General features: G+C 42.3%; 2 protein-coding genes and 1 long non-coding RNA gene across 3 annotated transcripts in view; 1 reads left to right on the top strand and 2 right to left on the bottom strand.

Moving 5' to 3' along the window:
- Positions 1–2,818: 2,818 nt before the first annotated feature.
- On the bottom strand, positions 2,819–6,248 carry mafaa (v-maf avian musculoaponeurotic fibrosarcoma oncogene homolog Aa). The gene has a single exon (XM_047373915.1). It carries the CDS (start codon positions 5,395–5,397, stop codon positions 4,462–4,464), a length of 936 nt encoding a protein of 311 aa, XP_047229871.1. The 5' UTR covers positions 5,398–6,248; the 3' UTR covers positions 2,819–4,461.
- Positions 6,249–8,231: 1,983 nt separating this feature from the next.
- Positions 8,232–11,576, top strand: LOC124874255. Its single transcript, XR_007039736.1, has 2 exons — positions 8,232–8,340; positions 8,430–11,576. It is a non-coding gene; the product is annotated as an uncharacterized LOC124874255 (long non-coding RNA).
- Positions 11,577–17,076: 5,500 nt separating this feature from the next.
- The window catches only part of zc3h3 (zinc finger CCCH-type containing 3), a 74,095-nt gene continuing 66,867 nt past the window's right edge, over positions 17,077–24,304 (bottom strand). Inside the window, exons 10-12 of the mRNA XM_047375135.1 lie at positions 21,825–21,988; positions 21,576–21,733; positions 17,077–17,295 (exon numbers count right to left, since the gene is read on the bottom strand). Of these exons, the coding sequence (XP_047231091.1) occupies positions 17,249–17,295; positions 21,576–21,733; positions 21,825–21,988 (369 nt within the window). The 3' untranslated portion in view covers positions 17,077–17,248. The remainder of the gene's footprint in view (positions 17,296–21,575; positions 21,734–21,824; positions 21,989–24,304) is intronic.

Raw genomic sequence — 24,304 nt, 5'->3', positions numbered from 1 at the left:
GCAGGAATGTCTGAAAACCGATGGGATTTTTAGCTTTTTCCAAGCACTGTAAAAGAAACAGCCAGGTTTCTCAAATTCTGAGAGCATCCTGGGAGCATTTTACAGAATCTGGGTGGATCCAGTATCACAGCCACTAAATTGATATGGTGCACACCTCAAACAGAAAACAAATGTTTCAGTGTTTATAAAACCATCAAACAAACTTTACACTGAAAATAAGTTCACAGAATCAATAACCCGCCCACAGCTTCCACCTGGTGAAACTCATGTGTGCTGCAGCAGTGAAACCATGAGGGGAAGGAGGTCATTATCAGTTTGATTAAAAGGATGTGAATCCATCAGCTGCTGTTTGTCTGCACTCTGTTTATGACGTTTGTGTGTGTGTGTGTGTGTGTGTGTGTGTGTGTGTGTGTGTGTGTGTGTGTGTGTGTGTAGGTATACTGTAGGTAAGCCGAGCCGAAGAGACGCTGACTGTGTCAAATCTCAGCAGCAGCAGACGCCAGAGACACACCACAACCCCCCCTCTGCTTCCATCTCTGTTTCTCTCCATCCCTCCTCACTCGCTTTGTTTGAGCTCAGATGGACTCTGCCCTGATTTATAGAAAGAAAAGCCCTCAGAGTAGTCACAGTGATATCTCTCTCTGCTCCACACACACCCGCATACACATACAGACTGAACCCAATCAGTCCACTGCATGCCACCAAATCCTGCTTCAGGTACAGACACACACTCCCCGTCTCTGTGCGAGGTGACGGCTGTCACACAGCTCAATGTTTCCTCTGAGTCAGCAAAAGCAGCAGGAGGAGCAGAGTGATGGAGAGGCTGAAGAGGAAAGAAGGAGAGAAGGGAGGGAGCAGGAGAAGAGATATTAGAAGAAAATTAAGATTTGAACTCAAAGTGAAACGTTCAACCCATATAAAGACTCAGCAAATTAGTTAATTTGGAGAGTTGGAGCGCAGAAATGAGAGACGCATGCACTCTTATCAGTTAAAAACATTCATCTTTAACATCGCTCTGTTGGAAGATGATAAGTGGAAACTGGTTGAATTTAAACAAAAAAATGGGCTGCTTTCTATTTGAAATACCCAGCTATGAAACACAATTAAAATGTTTAAGATGGAATATTACATGTTAAAAAATATTAATTGAAAACTATTTTTGTCACATTGAAGGTGTAGAAGCTAGCAAGTAAACTAACAGAAAAAAAAAAAAATGTATATATGAAAAGTAGACTGAAGATCATCACTAAATCCACAGATTTCCTCAGATGTTTTTACTGACTGGCCTATTTTATTTACTGAATTAGGTTATTTGGAATTACATTAGAGTTGGATTGAACATGAATGCCACAGAAATTACTTCTGATTGGACTGAGTTATGTTATATGATCATTTGATTTTGACCTGCTGGTTTTCGGGCACAGTGGCCTAAAATGACTTTTAATTGAGATTTTTCAGAATAATAAAACATAAAAATGTAAACACGTTTCAGTTTGGCTCCGTGACAAAAGCTGATAACACTCAACCTTAACTTAAAAGGTATACAGACATGAAGCTGCAGATAAACCAACTCAAACTGCAGTATATCTAATAATAATAAAGATGAACTTCTAAAATGAAAAAAACAGACCGAAGCAACTTAAATATGTAGTAACTGCAGTAACGCATCACTGACCTGCACCGATCCAGTGCTCTCAAAACACACACACACACACACACACACCTACAGAGTTTTCCAATCACACACTCCTTCACGGCGGTTTATGATCCGTGTTTGAAGTGAGCCACAAGCCGCTGGGTCTAACGGCGATGTCACATCAGGTCCAACCCGGTCTGGCACTTGTCTGAAGCTGTGCTGGAGCATCCGGCGTCAACAAACAGCTTCATTTAGCGCTGGCACGTGCACGAGAGCGCGTGCACACAGGCCACGCCACGCGGAACAGCAAGGTGTCAAGCAAAGTTATCCCAGTGGAGCTCAGGGATGTTCAGCGGTTCAGAGAAAGCAGACGGGCAGGCAGTACGGAGGCGGCCGGGCTCCATGCATCCATCATGAGGAGGCCCGCTGATAGGCGGCCGGAGCCGGGAAAAGGAAGGGGGCGCATATTTAGTCGTTCTGTCCTTCACACACACATTTCTGAAAATCCGGCAGTGATGCACAAAGTCAGAGCATCTTCTGCTCCAACATCCTGCACTCTTTGCACTCTTCGGCGGGGTGACAGTAACCGCGGCCTTCTGAAAAAAGCTCCATCACTGGCTCCAAGAGAAGCCGAGTAGAGGCTCTCTAAAACACTAACAGGAGAAAAGGTGTGGAGAAAATGAGAAATATTATATGGAAAACTAAAACCAAATTAAGTTTTGAATAATAATAATTGCAATAATAATAATAATAATAATAATAATAATAATAATAATAATAATAATGGCTGTTCTATACGGATGCAAACTTTTTGTTGTTCTTTAATTTTTATATTTTTCTTCATGCCAACAATCGCTTAAAAACATATTTAAATTAAAATTGAATCCAAAAAAAATTCAGAACGAATGTTTTAAGTTGCGCTTCTGGCTGCTAATTGTTTTCTGGCAACGTGCAATAAAAAAAGAAAACATTTTTAGCTTTTGCTTTATTTTTTGCAAAACCAAACCAAGTTCCGAAGTCGTTCATGGCCTAAAAAACCGCCTCGCCTGCACTGTGCATTTCTGAATGCTGGCTTCAAATATTTTAATAAGTTTCACTTGTTTCGTTACTTTTGATTTTATTTTTTTAGCTATTTATATAAATCCTTTCGCTGTAACAATGACAGACAGCAGCAGCGCCACATATTTGGGACAGAACTTTTTATTAAACATTATGAAAACAAGAGTTTCTCAACAACTTTTTCCTCTTTGCAGATTTTTCCACTTGTTGACACGTCAGGACAGGTTCGTCGGATAAATATAGAAATCATATGTACAGATATACATCCGCAGCACTGTGCAGAAGTTTGATTCTATAGAGACAGATCAAATTATCATTAATTTTGAAAACGATTGATTTTATTTGGCCGAGATTTGTTTGTTAATTGTTTGTATGATTTTTGGCGGGAAACAAACTAAATCCTCTGTTTTATTTTACTCCAACACCAGAACGCTTCTGCACAATATTGCACATATATCTAGGCAGCAGATAACACACGAACTTGTTGACAGAGTACTGATCAGCCTGTCAGCTGTATACCACCAGGCAAAGTGTCCCGTTTCTCTACAATCAAGCATCCTCCCCATAAGATCGCTTTAAGACACCGGGCAGCAGGGAAACCCTGCAGGCCACGCAAAATGTTTCATTATTTAAAATAAAAAAGAGAGAAAATAAAGCATTAAGTTTTTTTAATCTTCAGATTGGTGCATAGAGTTTTAGCAGCAGTCATTTTCCTTTAAATCAAATTTACATCCAGGTTAAAAACAAAACATTTCTCCAGTTTGCTCTTTAGTGCAGTTTCAACATGTTCAGCAGGAGGAGGAGGATACCACAGACAATTTGCATGCTGTAACATACAAACATTTGAATTAAGACATTTCGAAGAATCCAAGCAACAAAAAACCTAAAAAGAGAGAAGGTAAAATAACACAGATCACTGCTTGTTTTTTTTCTCTACACATTATATACAGGTTGAAATAAATACAGTCTAAAATCTGGCTCAGGTAATCTCTTTTTTTCGTTTTTCTTTTCTTTTTAAAACCATAGAAAAAACTGATTGAAAAAAGCAGGTAAATACGCATCCATGTGTTTTGCAGTGAAGCAGATTGTTTTTGCATTTCAGTCGCAGTTCTTTGCACCTCTGGGGGGGGGGGGGGTCTTTTTCTGCATACCCAGGCCTTACTGATGTCAGAGGGAGGGAGGGGTGGATGGAAGGATGGATGGATGGATGGATGGATGGATGAATGGATGGATGGATGGATGGATGGATGGATGGATGGATGGATGGATGGATGGATGGATGGATGGGGAGAACCCATGGGTCATGCTTTCCATACATATGTGGAGAGGTTTGGCTGGAGGTTACCATACATGTCCTGCATGCAGGGTTGCAAAGGGATGGGGGAAACTATTACACTTGCATTACTGAGAGTCTCTGCATCACAGGGCATTCTCCTCCTGCAGCCTGTGCTGCTGCTTCTGCCTGATTCTAACACAAACCCGGCGCTATCTCTGGATTAAGACAGTCATTGGTTCATAAGACATCTGACAGGAGGAGAAGAGTCTGCAGCCTGAAAATGATCCCATGTGCCGACCTGACTTGTTTGTTGTGGACTTACAGAAGTTTAACATCTTTAAGACTCACGGATGTGACGCTTGTGCGCACCTAACCTTTATTTGTTAAGAAGATGAGATTTAAAGTTTTTTGTTGAGGAATAACTGTAAACACAAATCAGAAAAGATCAATTAGAGTCAGAAGAGAGTGGAGGTGAGGGCTGTAATGTCTCTCACATGAAGAAATCGGTGCTGGCCTGTTTCCCGGACGGATCTCTCGTGTTCGCAGGCCCACCGGAGTTGTAGGTCCGGCTGGCCAGCTTCTCGTACTTCTCCTTGTACAGGTCCCGCTCCTTGACAAGGCGCGCCACGTCCTGCTTCAGCTGCTCCACCTGGTTCTGCAGGGTGCACTTCTCGTTCTCCAGCATGTGCCGCTGCTGGACACGCTTGAAGCGGCAGGACTGCGCGTAGCCGCGGTTCTTCAGCGTGCGCCGCTTCTGCTTCAGGCGGATCACCTCCTCCTTGCTGAAGCCGCGCAGCTGCCGGTTCAGCTCACGCACGGTCATGCTGACCAGCTGCTCGTCGGAGAAGCGGTCCTCCAGGCGGACGTGGTGCCCGTGGTGGTGGTGGTGGTGGTGGTGGTGGGCCTGATGGTGGTGCACAGCCGAAGCCGCAGACAGGTCCTCTCCGACATACTGCTGGCCGCGGAAGCCCTCGTAGGCCTGGTGGTGGTGGTGGTGGTGGTGCGCGTTCCCGATCAGCGCCTCCACCGCGTCCTCGGGGGTCAGGTTGAGCGCCTCCGGGTTGATGTGGTGCTGGTAGCTGGGGATCCAGTATAGGTCCTCCAGCTGAGGCTTGCTCGCGTTGTTGTGATTGTTGTTGCCGTTGCTGTTGTTGCTATTGCTGCCACCGTTGACACCGACGGGGAGGCCCTGGTTAGGCTGCGCGCCCGGACTCGGGGCGCAGAAGCTGGGCGACGAAGGCACGGAGGAGCAGGGGGTGCTGATCGGAGTGGAGGATAGTGAGCCGGACGGCAGGCGATGGCAAAAGCGGTCGGCCTCCAGCGGCTCCTTCTTCACCTCGAACTTCATCAGGTCGAAGTCGTTGACGTACTCGATGGCCAGAGGGCTGTTGGGCAGCTCTGCGCTCATGGCGAGGTCGGCGGCCATGTCAGTCCATGCGACGACTCCTGGCCTCACAGCCAAACCGACAGCGGGCAGATTGCGGAGGGAATTAAAAGCCTGTATGGTGTATATATAGGCACACGCACACTCTTGGTGCGTTGGACTGCTGCAGGCCCGGTGGGTGGGAGGAGAAACTTATTAAGGCTGCTTGTTCCACAGGCCACTTCTATATATAGCGGAGTGGATATACGTCTACATGTAAATGAACTTGAAGACCTGCCAGTTCGCCTCCGCTCACAGCTCTTGTTGACAACTTTTCCCAGGTCAGATGAAGGCTTTAATAGCAGGAGCCCCTGGAGCGGCTGAAACTGGAGCCCGCTGAATTTGGAGACACCAGCTTGTGTTGTCCTCGCTTTACCTCTGCAAAGTACTCTCCCTCTGATTTACTGCCCTCTGTTTTTTTGGTTTTTGTTTTTGTTGGTCAGAATTATTTTCCAACTCTCAGTAGTCTCCTTCTGCAATTTTAGTCACCGCAGCATGGCCCAGCTGCAAAAGTTTCTCACTCGGTTACATCGAGCACTGCGCAGGCGTGCGTAAAAGTGTGCCAAATGTCCCAGGAATCCAAACTCTGATCTGCAAGTATGCCTGTTTTCAAAGTTCATAAAAGTCTTAGATGAAGCATGAAAGTTGGAGGTCTTACTTGAAGACAGAAGGTGATCCTTGTTGTCCTCAGGCCATATTTCTAATTGAAGCTCGCATCCCCCCTCACGAGTCGCGCTCCTGACCCTAAAGTGTTTCTGTGTGTAAAATCTTACGCAAGAGGTGAGAAATTCCACTTTGTTTTGTCTCTAACTGGTTTCTAAAAGCACCCCAAAGCTCCCCGGTGAAAACCACGCAGTATCAGCGAGGCGCTGGGAGGCAGTCTCTTATAAACAGTGCGTCTCCCCCTCCCCTCGCCCTCGACCCTCCTACACAGAGGGGCTGCGGGCCAATGGGAGGACCTCATAGACGCGTGGCTTCACAAAAGCAGCTTGCTCCGTCCGAGGAGAGCCGAGCGGAGCCGAAGAAGGCGAGAGAAGCGGAGCGCGCATGCATGCATGCTTGCATGAAGGGAAAACAGGTGCAGCAGATCCCCCCTCTAGTGACCGAGCAGGCGCTACTGCACGGCGGAGCTCGGGGTAAAAAGAAAAAAATGGATATCATCCGGTGCAAAAAATAAATTTACTCTGAACAGAGTTCCTTTTACATGCATTAAACCAGGGCTTATAAACAGGGCTTCAATCAGATTTCAAAACATAGAAAACTAAAACCTAAATCAGTGTGTTTATGCACATTTTGAATAGGTTCAGTAGAGTCAAGCTGAAACATTAAGGTTTGGAGAGAAAATTAAAACCTTTGAAATTACCTTTATTTGGAGTATCTCTGGTTCCAGTATTGATGTGCTGCAGTATTGTGCAAATGGGAATTATGTTAGATGGCTTCATTATTGTTGGTGTATTTATTGATAATACATTGCCTGAATCAAAGACTTCCCATCGGATATTAAACCGAATTTGATTCAGGGTCCCACTTCCACCTAAGTCCATCACCCACACAAATGGACTCTTCAACATAATGCTGTTTATTAAACAATCAACTCAGCCACTTTCCACTTTTTATGGAGACCCTAGTTTAGGTTAAACTGCTTTTACAACTATTGGTGTTCTCACGAGCAACCACAAAAAATGTGCAGTTCTTTTTCTTGATTTATTTGAAAACGGCTTATATGGGTCATATAGTCATATGGCACACTGTCCAGAGTAGCATTGCCTGAGGGTGGCTATTTGAGGTCCCTAATTAATTGTATTTTTTAAGGAGTCTGGACAGCATATGACCATGCCAGTTTGCTGACCAATCAAGCACAGTGATACCATGACCATCAAAGCAGGTATTGCTACTTTGGCAGAGTGGGCACCAGGTTCTGCAGGAAAATGAAAGCTTTCTGGAAACTTAACATTGGACCAGAAGCAACTTGGATTCTGTAATTCTTCCTCCAAACGCTAGGACAATGGTTTCGTAATGAAAGGCAAAGAGGACCTTAAATCACTGCGCAACACTTCAGTCATTTTTCTCCTTAGCCCTGGTAAGACGCTTCTGATGTTGTCTTTGGACTGTGACCGTTGTAGCCCATCTCATAGATTTCAGGCACTAACTCTAGCTGCTATCCACACTTTTTCCTTCCACTCAACTTTGTATTAACACACCTGGGGACAGAATTCTGTAAACGTCCTACACAATAGCCATTTCTGGCTTTTGATCGTCCAAGAAAGGGTAAATGACTGCTTGCTAAATCCACTGGCGTAGGCCATAAAACAACATTTCTGTATTTAAAATATATTTATGGTCTTTTGTAATATTCAGATTCTCTAAAAAACAAGATTTAGGGTTTTAATTAAGTGTAAGTGATAACCATCAAAACTAACAGAAATAAACACTTTACATAGGTCAGTTTGTGTGTAATAAATCAATATGAGTTCCATAGAAATAAACCAACTTTTCAAACATATTTTAATTTACTGAGATACTCCTGTATGTCTCTAGCCTTTATCCATTTTTATATTAAACAGAAAAGCATGCTGTTGGTTGATTCATTTATAGACCATAGATTTTAGTTGCAGTTATTATTTAGAGAAAAAAGGTCAGATTTTGCAGTAGTCTAATTGATTTTCCGATCAGCGATCAAAGCTGAATTAGGAATACTATACAATAGTATTAGGCGCGCACAAATGAAAAGTAAAAGTCCCCATTTAGTGGTACCCAACACTCGTCCTCCGGCCCCCATATCCTGCATGTTTTAAATGTGTCTGTTCCAGCACACCTGATTCAAATGATTGCATGACATTTTTTGCATGCCATCAAGTGCTGCTGCAGCCTGGTAATCACCCAGTCAGGTATGTGGCAGCCAGAAGACACCTAAAACATGCAGGACAGGGGGCATTGAGGAGCAGGGTTGGGAACCACGGATCTATTGAATTTTCCCACTTTTTGTTCTATAACTGTATAAACCTCTGCTTTTTATATCCACTTATCTCCTTCAGGGCCTCTGCTGCCACAAACCAGCACATCTATCAATCACTGATCGATCAGCGGCTGCGCGCCCCCACTGCCAGAGGAATACAAAAATCAATCTGCATTTCCGCACCGCAAGTCTGCGTGGAGCCGTGGCTGCGCGTGGGTTAAGTATGATTGGTCAGTCCCGGCAGGTTTTCATTCTCAATTAACCATAGATGGCATCCCCGCCTCATCTCTGAGGATCGGCGGTAAATTAAGCCGCGCCGCCGCCCAGCTCCACATCTGTCTTTGTGTTATTTTTTTTTTTTATTTGAGGGCCGGCACGGCTTCCAGGTGAAGGGGTGGAGGGGCAGGATGTCGATAGCGCTGATAAGCATCGTGGGAGCAGGACTTAAACAGGGACGTCGTTGCGCCTGACCCGTTTAGCCTTTTCAGCAGCGCCGCGGGGCCCCCGTGGGACCCATAAGCGGCCGGCGATATATGCGTGGAGTAAAGTGCCTATCAGTGTAAAAAACAGGTGGCTGTAAGTTTAACTTGGTCAGATGTGGAGAGGAAAGCCTTGCGCAGCTGCTGAGCTTAATTTCCAGTCCGAAGCGGTCATGAAATATGCTCCCCTCCTCCTACTTCAAATCTGCTGGCAGGGACGAAAAAGAGGATATGAGATGAAGAGACGGAAATCATATCAAAGTATTTCAAGTTTAGTTGCGCTAAGTCATTAGAAGAGGCTTTTTTGAGCTGGCCATCAAACGGCCAGCTAAGCAGTCTGCATTGAAACGGCGCAGTTAAGGAGATCTGCGGTGGTCCATTCATTGTGAGGGGAAGGGGTGTGTCTGCGGCCGCAGCTTGACAGAAATATTTGAAGTCAGGGTTTTCTTTTGTGCCTTTACATATTAGGACTTCGCTGCAAATGCACTTCTAGCGACTTAAGCAAAACGGACATCAGCAAGGTGGAAGATCGTCGCTAGGCTTTGGAGCCAATGTGGCCCCGAATCGCAGCACCTGGAGGGGGCTCAGGGTTATCACAGGCCTGGATGGAAGGGGTTTCTGTCACTAATGCTGCAGCACAGGAATCAGCTTTAATTTAAAGTTAAAAGTCATCTTTCTTTACAGACCAGGAGTGAAGGCATTGCTTCAAATTTCCCCAAAATGTTTCTGGCCTCAAAGATGGAGAAAATGTGTCTGAGCACTATTTTGTATCATTTATTAGCGTTGTACTCATCAAAGCAATGTCTGAGGAACTTCACTCAGTTTAGGCCCTGATCAGCTGAACACTGGTGGCAGGCTTGGTGTCTCTCCTGAGCCCACCACCAGTATTCAGTCAGGTCTGTGTTCTACAGAGGTAACATCAGGATAAGCCCAGGTTCTGACAGGATCACAGGCAGACTCCTCAGAACCTGTGCAGAGCGACTGGCTATTTTTACTGAACTGTTAAATCTGTCTCATTCAGCAGAAGGTTCCCAAGCTCTGGGAGGAATATATGATTGTACTGGTGTCAAGAAACACATCTCCAAAAAACTTAAATGATTTTTGGCCAGTTGCTTGGACCTCTATTGTTATGAAATACTGAGCACCTGGTCAAAGCTGTTCTGACTGATAAAGTGCAGGGCCAGCTTGACCCATTACAGTTTGCTTACCAAGCACACAGAGGAGTAGAGGTTGCTATTGTTACTCTTTTTAATCATCTGCCCAAGCATCTTGGGGGCACAAAAACCCATGCAAGGCTTTTTTTTTTTTGTGGATTTTACGTCAGCTTTTAACATGATTCAACCCCACATCTTGGTGAACAAACGCCTGGACATTTTTAATCTTGATGTTGACATGGTGAAATGGATTTTAGACTTTTTAATGTGTAGGCCGCAGCCAGTAAGAGTGAATGGTGTCCTATCAACAGAGTCCCCCCAGGGGTGTGTCCTCTCCCCTTCCTTTTCTTTATATTTTATACACAAATGACTGAAAGAGTGCCTATAAAAACAGGCACCTCCTCATGTTTGCGGACAACACTGTTATCAGTCTGCTGCAGGGTGGAGAGATTCAACATGGACCTGTTCTTGACTTATTTGTGAAGTTTTGTGATGAACATTAGTTGAAGATGAATATCAACAAAACTAAGATAATGGTCAGATACTTCATGAAAACCCCCAGCCTGCTGTACCAACAACAAACAAGGTATCCTCACCAAGTAGCTGGGAACAATTGTGGACATTTTTCTCAACTTTGACACCTCAACAATTTTCAAAAAGGAGCTGCAAACATATATTTTTTTAGGATGATTTAATCTTTTTAGCATTAAAAAACACTTATTTCACCCTAAAGATCTTTTTATTGAGTCTGTTTTAACATTTGGTTTCATTGCTTGGTATGTCCTTGAAAAATAAGAACAGTCTGTTCAAACGTTTTAAAACTGCTAGCAAAAAAGAAAATTGAACTTAACAGCGCCCCCTGTCTAACATCTGGAGCAGACAGATTGTAATGAAGGCCAAAACCATCCTTGCCAGCAGAGACCACCCCCTTTTAGAGATTTGTTCTTCCTTCATGTCGAAGATACAAGTTGCCAACTATAAGGTGCAATCGATACAAATATTATTTTCTCCCAAGTGCAACCAAAGCTCTTAATCAACTTTGAGCTTGGCACATTTTAAATGTTTAACGTTTTATGGTTTAAAATTCTTGTTGATATGTTTGACTATTAAGTGTTGTCATGTGTGAGTTAAGCTTAGACTGTCTTTGACAGCTGGTGTGGACCAAATTTCCACTTCCGGGACAGTAAGGAACTGAACTGAACTTCAGGGACAGATCTGCTGAAGCCAAATGAAGCAGGTCATAGACAGTAGTCGTTTGGCTTCCTTCCACAGTCCAAAAAGATGCATGTTGTCAGGTTCATTGGCTACTCTTAGTTGTCCCTAGGTTTGGGTATGTGAATGGTTGCCAGTCCTGTGTGTCTATGTGTTGCCCTCTAACTGGATATCTATCAACCAAGGTATACCCACTGATAAACACCTGCCTTCGACAACTCTTCAGGCAACATTTGGATGATAGGCCACAATTGGGAAATGTCAGCTGAATCCTTCAGTTTCTCTGTGGTTCATTATTTTGTCAGTTTTGGTTTTACTTGCCTTAAAGTAGGTTGAGTTGCATTTTAACCAATTTATGTGATGTTTTCTGAGCGTGTGCGTCTGAAAGAAAGATAGGCCTCAAAAGTTCATTTTCTCCTGATTATTTTATCTAAAAGTCAACCAATTATTTTGTAGTCTTCTTCTTCTGCTTTAACACCACAAGCAACACTTACTAAATTAACATACAGGAGGCTAGGGAGGTTTTAGTGTTTTGTCCAACAACATTGTGACATGGTGTAAAAACAGGAATCATACCAAAAACCTTTTGAAGACAATTCCTGAGACCGCTCAACAAGACTGGAAACACTGCTGTAAAATCCAGTTCACTTGCCAAAAATAAACTGAACTGAACTGGGTGCACAAGTTTGAGTTTATTCTAAATTTTGTCTAATATATACAGGGTCAAGCTCAGATATATCCAAATATTTGGGTATATGTACCTTAGCAAGTTGGACTTCAATGGCACACTTTGAAGACATCAACAGTTTCCTGGCATAATTCTGGCTGAATGTTTGACCACTTTCTAGGGGGAATTGGTATACTTTTTCTAAATGGGTTTTGTATTCGCAGGTCTGGGTTTTATGGTTACTCCACAAGTTTTCAGTATGGTTTGAGGCCATTTCAGAAGCTTAATGTAATCCCAAAACAAATTTCATGTGTGTTTGAAACACTACATGTTCCAACCATCTGATCCACTGTTGAAACCACCAAGAATAAAGCCTGTAATGAACTAGAAGATGCTGGAGAGACATTCTATTGAGGACAACTTCTTCAACTTACCCTCAACTCAACAGCTGAATCTTGGACAAAATTAGGTGCTCTAGCAGAACAATGATAAAACATTGAAATGTAGCCTACCCTCAACCTTTATAAAAACTTAGCCTTTAAAGCCATGATCTTTTGACTGAATCCATCCATCCCTAACAAATTAAAAATTAACTTTCAAGTAAGTAAAGGTGAGTAGAAGAAACAGTAAAGAACTAACTAGCATTTGAACACATGAATCACAAACTTTCTGCCAAACCGCCTGCCCAACACATACTCTCACACACTATGAACGATCACAGTTGACCTTTCTTTTTGTCTTTCCGTCTCTCGGAGGACAGATGATTTCTCTCCCTCCGATTCCTCTCCATCTCATGCGCTTTTACTAAAAATTGAAATATTGATCTTAATTAGACTTTGCCGAGCTCAGCAGCTTGCGTTGAGGGTTTTAGACACGAGGCAGCAGACATCTGTCCAAGGCACTTACATCTTCAGCGCAGGAGAGGAGCCACGTGGGTGAGGAGGAGGAGAGAAGAGTGATGGCTCCGTCTCCTGCCTTTTCTAAGGAACATGTCGAGCTCTCCATCTCTGCTCGCTGCTGTCGATACATCTGAGAGAGAAACGAGCTAAAAGTGACACACATACAAAGCCAGACACACACGACTCCATCCTGTCAAAATGGATTCAACATGGTTTAAAGGTGTATAACAACCTGTTCAAGAACTAAAGTTTTCCCAGTCAGCTGTCTTAAAGATGGCAATCTAGATTTTACCTGGCTCAGTGCTTGCTGCAGTATTACATAATTTTAAAACTGCCTAAAACGACAAGCCAAAAAAGAGCATTTCTACTGTTAAGCTGGTAATTGTCACACTGAACTGTGAAATTACCACCACTGAGATAAGTTTCCAGTTACAAAAATGCTTGGGAGTGCATTGTTTAGGTTATTGATAACCTTTTAAATCCCAGACTTGGCATCTTGGACGGTATGCTGACTCAAATTCACAAGGTGGAAGGGGAAAATCTTAATATCTTTTCAAGCAGCAGAGGATTAACACCACAAATGACTTGTAGAATCATTCAAAAACAGATGCTGAAAGTTTAATATCAAGAAAAACTTCCTTCTAAGACTCTACAGGCCTCTGTTAACATGCTTAATATCAACAGTCATGAGAGCACAATTAGAAAAAGACTGAACAAGTATTGCTTGTTTAGGACTGAAGGAAAAATACCTTTCTCTCTAAAACAAACATGGCAGCACAGTTTAGGTTTGCTAAGTTGCACCTGAACGGCTTCTGGGACAATGTCCACTGGACTGATGAGACTATGGCAGAGAGATTCTCTAAAACCAAACAGCATTTGTATAAAATCTCATGCCAACTGTCTCACATGGTGGTGGAGGGCTGATGATTGGGCTTATTTTGCAGTCCCAGAACCTGGCTACCTTGCTGCTGTGAACTCCTCTGTATACCAAGGTACTCTAGTCTAATGTGAGGTGTGTCTGACAGCTGAAGCTCATACTGGATCATCAAGAGGACAATGATCCCAAACGCAACAGCAAATCTACAGAAAGGTTACCAACGAAAAAAGCAACGCTGCTGTGGGACCTTTGGAGAGCTGTACAGAAACTAATGTCTGCAAAGATCCGTGAACTGGGGCGCTGTTCAAAATTCCTCGACAATGTGAGAGACTGAGAAAAGTCATTATTCCTGCTAAAGCTGGCTCTACAAACTGTTGGATCTTACAGGTAAACCCAGAATTCATAAAATGTCACCTGCATCGATTTTGTTTTTTTTCAATCTGCAGTGGAACAGAGTTTTAACACTTAATCAGATGACAAAATACTCTTTGTTTAACTCTTAAGTCTCCTCTGTCCTTTTCTGTTGTAGACACATTCGTATTTTCTTCAGTTGAGAACATCAAGAAGGAAACTAATCAGACTCAATTTTTTAAAAATGTCTTTCTGCCACATTATGAATAAAAAACATTCCATCATAAAGTGTGAATTGAGCAAAAGCCAATGCAATAAGGAGTCGTTTCACTTTGATTTTAAGTCAGACAAACTGTTTTTTTTCTATATACTGGTCCTTCTCAAAATATTAGCATATTGTGATAAAGTTCATTATTTTCCATAATGTCATGATGAAAATTTAACATTCATATATTTTAGATGCATTGCACACTAACTGAAATATTTCAGGTCTTTTATTGTCTTAATACGGATGATTTTGGCATACAGCTCATGAAAACCCAAAATTCCTATCTCACAAAATTAGCATATCATTAAAAGGGTCTCTAAACAAGCTATGAACCTAATCATCTGAATCAACGAGTTAACTCTAAACACCTGCAAAAGATTCCTGGGGCCTTTAAAACTCCCAGCCTGGTTCATCACTCAAAACCCCAATCATGGGTAAGACTGCCGACCTGACTGCTGTCCAGAAGGCCACTATTGACACCCTCAAGCAAGAGGGTAAGACACAGAAAGAAATTTCTGAACGAATAGGCTGTTCCCAAAGTGCTGTATCAAGGCACCTCAGTGGGAAGTCTTTGGGAGGGAAAAAGTGTGGCAGAAAACGCTGCACAACGAGAAGAGGTGACCGGACCCTGAGGAAGATTGTGGAGAAGGGCCAATTCCAGACCTTGGGGGACCTGCGGAAGCAGTGGACTGAGTCTGGAGTAGAAACATCCAGAGCCACCGTGCACAGGCGTGTGCAGGAAATGGGCTACAGGTGCCGCATTCCCCAGTCCTGGGCTACAGAGAAGCAGCACTGGACTGTTGCTCAGTGGTCCAAAGTACTTTTTTCGGATGAAAGCAAATTCTGCATGTCATTCGGAAATCAAGGTGCCAGAGTCTGGAGGAAGACTGGGGAGAAGGAAATGCCAAAATGCCAGAAGTCCAGTGTCAAGTACCCACAGTCAGTGATGGTCCGGGGTGCCGTGTCAGCTGCTGGTGTTGGTCCACTGTGTTTTATCAAGGGCAGGGTCAATGCAGCTAGCTATCAGGAGATTTTGGAGCACTTCATGCTTCCATCTGCTGAAAAGCTTTATGGAGATGAAGATTTCATTTTTCAGCACGACCTGGCACCTGCTCACAGTGCCAAAACCACTGGTAAATGGTTTACTGACCATGGTATCACTGTGCTCAATTGGCCTGCCAACTCTCCTGACCTGAACCCCATAGAGAATCTGTGGGATATTGTGAAGAGAACGTTGAGAGACTCAAGACCCAACACTCTGGATGAGCTAAAGGCCGCTATCGAAGCATCCTGGGCCTCCATAAGACCTCAGCAGTGCCACAGGCTGATTGCCTCCATGCCACGCCGCATTGAAGCAGTCATTTCTGCAAAAGGATTCCTGACCAAGTATTGAGTGCATAACTGTACATGATTATTTGAAGGTTGACGTTTTTTGTATTAAAAACACTTTTCTTTTATTGGTCGGATGAAATATGCTAATTTTGTGAGATAGGAATTTTGGGTTTTCATGAGCTGTATGCCAAAATCATCCGTATTAAGGCAATAAAAGACCTGAAATATTTCAGTTAGTGTGCAATGAATCTAAAATATATGAATGTTAAATTTTCATCATGACATTATGGAAAATAATGAACTTTATCACAATATGCTAATATTTTGAGAAGGACCTGTATATGAATGTTAAATTTTCATCATGACATTATGGAAAATAATGAACTTTATTACAATATGCTAATATTTTGAGAAGGACCTGTATAAATATAATGAAATCATTTTGTGATCAGACCAGAACAGGCATTCTCAGTGTAGACTGTCTGTCATCCTGAAATGGTTAGGCTCTGCGCCCTATTCTGGGATAAACAGAAGACAATGTATGGATGGATCTTTGATTGCAGGAAACAGTACTTGGTTTCAAATAACCATTTCTACCATTTCAAGTACCAAACTAGATGATTCCCAGTAACAATATTAATTAAAAAGGCATCACTGGTGAAAGACGTCCCCCCAAATTAAGACATCCACAGTTTGACATCAGTGAGTTTTTTCATGTAGACGTCTCGATCATGTGTTGGTCTTTCTTAGCCACAAGGCAAAATTGTGTTTTTAATAAAATTTTGCACAAAGGTGATTCTTCCAATAAATCCTTAAAAACTTTGCAAAGCAAGAAAAAAAACAAGAAAAAAAAAACAAAAACAGTCTTCTCACCAAAACCAATGATGAAAACATGCAAAATGTTTTTTGTTTTGCAAAATATCTCCATTCGTCAGGGTTGCAAGTTTCTCATACGTGTAATTAGTTTTTCTTTATCTGAAGCTGAAAAATGTAGGATTTGTCTTCTTGAGTAACAACTGAACACTTTAATGTCTTTTTTTAAGGTAATTTTAATGTGCTAAATTTATTTTGTAATAGCAACACTGCATTCTTTGCTATTGTGGATCACATTAACCACCAGGTTTACAACATCTGTTTAATTTTGGAACGTTTAACATGCTTTGCAGTGATATGTTAATCCAGGCTGAATGGGGCTTCGACGTTGACGGAAACGTCCGACTGCTATGTATGTCTGGAAGATAACTTTAACACGAGGATGAAGAGATACGGATTCCAGTCTGCAGTGTGGCTCTCCTGCGGCCGGCCGAGGGTGAAGTCACTCCGTGCTCATGTGTCTCCTCTGCACCGGCTGCTTCTGTCACCACCTCAGCGATGAAAGTTTTCACAAACACGCTCGGATCATGTGATGCCCTCAGCAGAAACACACCCCACATCAACAATTAACACCGCCACACACTGGCTTAAACAGAAACGTCTGGGAAGCAGCATGCAGCTGAAGTTCATGTTTTATTTCAATTTATTTAAAAGTTACACTGAAGGGAAAAATTATACACGAATTCACGAAACATCTGTTTACACACAGAGAAGATAAAACTTTCAGGCCCTGAGGGAAAGGGACAGGGGTTCAAACAATCCCAGATTGGTGACATGTTTTCAGCCTCAGTCTTTCTGGTCTCTCAGTCGAGGTTTGATCTGCAGCTTTCTCTCTGTGGAGAAGAACAGAAAGGAAAAGAGGAGCATTAGTAAAAATGAAACGCTGTATTGTGTGACTGCCTCTGATCCAGTTCATGTTGGATCCTGCTGAAACATTGAGCGATGATGTCTCAGCTGATGAGTAAATGAAGAAGAGAGCGGGACAGCGGGGATGGATGGAGGAGCGTGCAGTGATACATCATGCCTGAGCTCATTTATGCAAAGTGAAGAGGAGCTTGGTTGGCCAAGTTCCACCTTTAATGAGGCTCTGGGTGGTGCAGTGTGTTACTCACGGAGCACACAGTCATTAGTAATACTTAAGAGCTTAAAGCAGCTGGACTGCAGGAGTAGAGGGACAAGGAGGAAATTGCTGCTCTCTGTGTCTCCATGCAATGATCCTCAACTATTGTGTTTAGAAAAGGATGATACAGAAAATCAAACAACAGAGGTAATTAAAAAAATAAAGAGAATAGAATGATGGACTGAAAACTTAACTGATAATGTTTAGATAAGACATTCAAAGGCCACTCTAAACAAATAAGTTTTTAATCTTGATTTAAAGCAACTTAGGGTTTTGGCGCTTTTACAGTTTTCTGGGAGTTTATTCCAGGTTAGTGGAGCATGAGAACTTAAAGCTGCTTCTCCATGTTTGGTTCTGGTTCTGGTTCTGCAGAGTAGATTTGAGCGAGAAGACCTGAGATGTCTGGGTGGTTGATACACTGACAACAAGTCTGTAATGTATTTTGGTGCTAAGCCATTCAGTGATTTATAGACTAACAGAAGTATTTTAAAGTCTATTCTCTGAGCTATAGGGAGCCAGTGTAGGGACTTTAGAACTGGGGTGATGTGCTCCACTTTCTTAGTTCTAGTGAGGACGTGGGCAGCAGCGACCTGGATCAGCTGCACCTGTCTGATCGACCTTTAAGCACCCAGTCACAGAAGGGAGACATAAGTATCTGGTCTTACAAATACTATTGAACTTTACTCATAATATGTAAAAAGTACACTTGTCCACCGTGAATCCATTTCGACCTCTCCAGCACCACGGACAGTCCAAAGAGCTGTGCAACAATGTCAGGGACAAGACAATGGACTCGCACAAGGCAGCAATGGTCTCCAACACCTTCAGCAAGACTCCTAGTGAGAAGGTGACTACTGTTGGTGAGATTATTCAGAACCAGATTAAATTCAAAATGACCATCAGTTGCCCTTGTTCTGGAGCTCCATGCAAAATCTCACCATGGGGTAAAGATGACCATGAGAAAAATAAGAGATGGATTTACGACTAAATGGGGGGAGCATGTTAATGATTTGAAGACAGTTTGGGCGACAGTCAACAAGAAGACAGATGGTAAAACTCTGCATCAGTCCTTTGCCATAAAAGTTGCATGAACAGGCCCACCTAGCGTTCGCCAGTAAACATCTAAATGATTCAGAGAAGGCTTGTGGAGAAGGTGCTTTGTTCAGATGAGACCAAAATCAAGCTCTTTGGCATAAAGTCAACTTATCATGTTTGGAGCAAGAGAAATATCCCCACAGTCAAGCACAGAGATGAGAGCATTATGCTTTAGAGCAGTGCTATCAAACTGTAGTCCTCGAGGGCTGGTGCCCTGCAACTGTCCTCCAACACGCCTGAATCAAAGGACTAAATGACCTTCTCATACACTCAAGTTCTGCAGAGTTCTGCTAATGTCCTAATTATATTATTCAGGCGTGTTGACGGAGTGGCACAGCTAAACGTTGCAGGACCCCGGTCCTTCAGGACTGGAATTTGACACCCGTGCTTTAGAGCATTTTTCTGATAATGAACAAGATGACTTCACCACATTAAGAGCCTAATGGACATGACTATGAACCATAAAATCTTGGCCAAGAAACCTTCCTCCATCAGTATAGTTAAGATGAACAGGGTTAGGCCCTCTATAATGACAGTGACTCAAAACATACAGGGAACAAAGAAGACGCACATTAAGGTCAAAGGGTGACCTGCAGCAGAAAGGCTGTGGTGAGAGCTGAAGCTTTGAGTTACCAAGCAGGAGCCAAAACAAAAAAAACAAAACGTAAAGGATTTGGAGAGTTTCTGGACAAGAGGAATGGGTAAAATCAGACCTTTAATGTGTGCAAACCTGGTGACCAAATACAGAGGATGCCTCAGTGTTCTCAGCCATGTTTAAACATTTCTTCTTAGTAATTAACTTTCTTATTGAGTCTTATATTTGAGGCCTTCATGGTTGAGGCAAATCTTGTCAGATGTTAAAACACTGATAGGGGGATATACCATGTCATGTCATTTTCACACACAATGTCCGACTCACTGTTTTCAGTCTTTAAGTCCTTTAAAACCTTAAAAATGTTCCCATCAAAAAATATATTTTAACGGTAAATGTAAAAATAGCTTTCGGTGAGAACAGAAGACAATAATAATAATGAATTCAAGTGATTTGAATTGAATTTGGATCCATAAAACTGGATATGAATTGGACCCGGGCTGTAAGATGACATGATATACATGAATAAAACTGAATTAAAAAAGAAAAAATCTTTTTGTATGAGAACAGAACATCTATGTGTAAAATGTTCTGACATGGTGAATATGTAGTTAGACATCAGTAGGGCTCAAAAGTAAAGACAAGAGTCTGATCAGGCTAGTACAGCTGACCAATCAGAGCTGGAGTTTCCATCTTGTCCTCATGTAATGTGTGTTTTTCCTCTGGGTTCCTCTCAGTTCACAAACTTTCATGCGTTGATTAAACGAAAGCAGTAAAATAATATTTTATTATAATAAGTAAAACCTTTTCAGTCAGCTGTGTCACTTAATAAAATGTGTCATGTGTTTCTCAAAGCAAATGTTCTGCTCATGTTTGCTAAGCTTCCCTCAGATAAAACTGTATGTACATGTGCGTGTGTGCCTTCAGCAGGTGGATGGTTGGATCCCGGTGAAAGAAAGGAGGGGGTGAGAGTGATCGGGCTGAAGCGGCCTCTCCCCTAATCCTCTATCTGTCAGATCTGTCATCGGAGAGCTGAGCCGAGCCTCGGTCAAGTCCAAAACCTCTGTGCTTCTTCCATGGAGCAACATCACACTCTGTGACTCTGATCATCGTTATATGTTTGAAGCTCAGTCAGACAACCACTTCCTCAACCCCATGAAATATCAGGATGATTTTAGTATGCAGTATTCCTCCAGTGTTATATTGTGCTAGTCAAGGTGTTCCACATGGGTTGCAACGTGAATACAAGCAACATTGGGGGTGATGATTCTCATATGCAAGCACTTAACAGAAATGAGTGGATGTTAAGATTTGAGGAAGATTCTGACTTAAAAACTTCAAACGTGTCTGATCCACAAAGGTGGAAGCAGTTACAGTTTGTTCCCAGTTCATTAAAGACTAGAAAACACAATTCAAAACCCAGATGACCTGTAAACGAGCCCTGAATTTAGCCAGATTTCCAAACCAACTGCATGTACAGAATCCATCATCTACCATGTGTCCCACGGATACATCAGGTCCTGCTGCATCAAAGCATTTCCAAACCACCACACTTCCAACTCTATGGTTCACAATTGGTATGAGTTTAGTTCCCTAGAAAGCTGTATTTGGTTTACACAAAATATTTTCTCGGTTCTGGTGTCCAATAATTTAGGTTTAGACTCATCTTTTCAAAAAACATTTTTCCAGAAGTCTGTTATTGATCTGTGTTCGCCATTGCAAATTTCAGTCTGGCTTTCATGTTTTTCTGAGAGAGCAAATTTTCCTCCTTGCGCACCTCTCATGTTTAACCTGGGCATTCTATGTCTGAACAGCCATGCACTTTTATATGAACAGTAGCAAAACCCTAATGTAGTTCCTGTGATGATGTTTTTGGAGTTTTTTCATCATATCACAGCCTGCTTTGCTTGAACTTGCCTGGGCAGCCAGATCTTGGCATGTTGGCAGTTGTTCTGAATGTCTTCCTCTTGTACAATTTTTTTCTGAATAGTGGAATTATCCAGAAATTAGTCTACAAATTCATTTGAGACCCATTTATATCACTTAGCACTTGTCAGCTGCCAGAATCTTCTTTTTGAAGTCCTCAGGCAGCTCTTTTGATCTCACCGTGGTGCTCACTCTCACTTCAGCAGTCAGGAGCACACCAAACCATACGTGTGAGGTTTATAGGGTGAACCCCTTTCAAAAATACCAAACAATGATGGCTTGTGGATCTGATTTCGTACGCCTGCGGTAATTTGCGTCTGATTCTGAGTGAGAACTTATTTGTTGGTTAGGAGGATTAGTTAGGATTTGTTGGTTAATACCTTTGACTTGTGTTGGGTCGGCCAGAGGTGAATCCGGTGCATCTGCCTCCTCTGGAGAGCTGGAGAGAGAGATGAAGGACGGCAGAGCGAGAGGGCCAGCAATGGGTGTTCCTGGAGTCGCCTTAGCGTCCTGAGGTATGACGACCGATAGATGAGGCCTAGAAGAAAGAAAAACAGATTAGCAGAAGCTACAGGAAAGAGTACAATGATTGTAATGTGTCAGTTATAAGATCCAGTTGCCTCCCTAACCTCTTGAAAGGCTCTTTAGAGCAACCTCTCTTGTCTGAAACGGTGGAGGTGCTGCTGGCGCTCCTTTTGACCCGCTGGCGGTGCTGTAGTTTACATCGAGAGCTTCGTGGACAGGAGCCGGTCTTAGAGAAGTCCGGACACACCAGAGTGTGTTTCTTTTTACACTAATGATCAAAGATAAGCCCAGAGTTAAAGATTTTCTTAGCACTCACAAACATTCAATTCTAAATATTTTGCAAATTAACAATACCTGTAATTTAAAACTTAAATGGAGGTTACGTCCTTTTTACATTGGGTGTTAGCCACAACCGTGAAGTTGGTGATATGGCAACTTTATTGCAAGTGTTTTCAACGCCTTCATGATAAGCTTCTTTTAACTACTCTTTAGTGCAGCAACGTTTTGCTCCTATGACGTTCGGCAAATGTATCTAGATAAAAGGTTCTAACAGTGATCTCCATAAAGCTTGGTGCACGGCTAATAGCCAAAGACCTCCAGTTGACTAATATTCTTGGGTTTGCACGGCACAATCACCTTTCTCAAATACCACTTTTATTAGAGTTCAAGTCAGGAAACTGTGATGGACACTCTAGTATCTTCCAGGACAATGAAGATCATTCTTTGCACATTTACAGCGCAAAACCTGCAAATTCCTTAAAATCGTAAAATAAAATGTTTAAACAATTCAAAATCATTACATTTATATATGCGTGAACCATCATCATTCTCAATAAACAAATATAAACATTTCAGATCTATGGTCTGTGTTAAAATGCAAGCATTTATGGGAAAGCCCCTGACGGTTTCGACTCTATTGTTTAAGGCCACACTGTAGACGCATAAGACAGGAAGTGACAAAAGAAATGACATTTTAAAAATAACAAACTGAATCAATGGCTTGAAGGGTAAATTGTGTCCAATAAAAAAGGTTTCAAATAAATGTATGACAAATACCCAATAAAACCCTTAATTGGTATGGAGTAAGAGTAGTTCAGATTTAAAATTGAATTAATCTGGTTTTTTCAGTGGAAGTATTTTAATATGAATTGATGCACAAGCAAGAAGACAGATATTTATTCCATCGTTGTGAAATATCTAAAAACAATACAAATAAACTGTTTGACGAAGAGGGATACTTATCGAGTCTGTTAAAACCGTCACACTACCTTGTAATGTATGAGCGGACTAAGTTGGTTTAACTTAATGCTATTCAGAAGAGGGCTGTGCATGGGAGTGTGAGTGTTCACACACGTTTGCAACTGAGTGTGTCCGAGTGTGCAATACTGGTGTAAATTGGTAGCTTCATTCTCCACGAGATCTGATCCCTCCCACCTGTCAGAGAAGCTAATTATATTCACTCCTGCAGGCTGCGCAGTGTGTGTAGAGAAGAGAGATCGATTTTCCAGGAACATTGCGGACTCTGGGTTCCCTCCCTCTGGGAAGCTCGGGGGGCCCCAGACTCTCTGCCATCAGAACCCCTCTCACCACCCTCACACCCATGTTCCTATGCCCCTCTGGGACACAGGGCAACCAGGGATCAGCTCGCTGTCAAATGTTTCTCCGGATCATCTTATAGGCCTGCGGTTTTGACGCAACGTTTCACTAAACAAATCGTTGCTGCTGCAGGTGTCAGAGATGATAGTCGTGCTCTGTTTGGTTCAGACGTCACTACTCAACCCACTGAAGGCTCAGATGTTGCGAATCATTTTATGGCTTTGGCTAAACACTCTTCTAAAAATAATTTTAGAAACTTACCAGTGATATTGTAGTAATGGAATAGAGACATGGTTGCAAACTTCTCTGCCGATCTGTGTTACTAAACCCTGAAATGAGCGTCAGATTTCGAAAAATTGTAGATGTAGGACTGATATTTCACAACACAAAGAGCCTCTTTCATGTGAGGATTCGAACATCTGAAAAGTGCATTTTCTGTTGGATAAGAAAAAAATGAACAATTCTACCCCCTTTTACTAAAACATGCAATACACTGAAATCACTTAAAAAGACCGAAACTACACTGAAGTACAATATCTGCAACAGTTTTACACATATTTTTTTAAATGTATTTTTAAATTAGAAACATCTAATCTGATCTACTGTCTGGCCCCATTACTAAAAGTGCACAACAGCAATCATGATGAAGTGATGGTCCAAGGCTTTGAAACATCAGAAAGTGGAATTTCTATTGCATTTTGTTGCAAACTTATTTTTCTTTTCAAGTCATCAAATTACTGCTATTATCTTTAAATCCTTTCTTTGTTACTCCTGGGCCAGTGCTTCTGAGATTTGTTGGTAATTTCATCCTGTCATCTCATCCCTCAGCTGGTGAAGTCAGGTGGCCAGTCATATGGAGTCAGGTTCTACTGGAGGTTGGTTCTTGTTAAAACGAGTCACTTCTTTCCACTCTCGCCCCATGCTTCCTCAGTATGCTGGATTGCAGCCAAATCAATAACTCAATGAAATCGACTTGGCGTCCTTAGAC

The sequence above is a fragment of the Girardinichthys multiradiatus genome, chromosome 9 (assembly GCF_021462225.1).
Source record: "Girardinichthys multiradiatus isolate DD_20200921_A chromosome 9, DD_fGirMul_XY1, whole genome shotgun sequence".
Classification (NCBI taxonomy): domain Eukaryota; kingdom Metazoa; phylum Chordata; class Actinopteri; order Cyprinodontiformes; family Goodeidae; genus Girardinichthys; species Girardinichthys multiradiatus.
The sequence above is the reverse complement of the archived record's forward strand: the minus strand, read 5'-3'. Positions and strand labels throughout refer to the sequence as shown.

Excerpts from the sequence above, each read along its gene's own strand:
- mafaa (XM_047373915.1), bottom strand. The coding sequence starts at position 5,397 with ATGGCCGCCGACCTCGCCATGAGCGCAGAGCTGCCCAACAGCCCTCTG.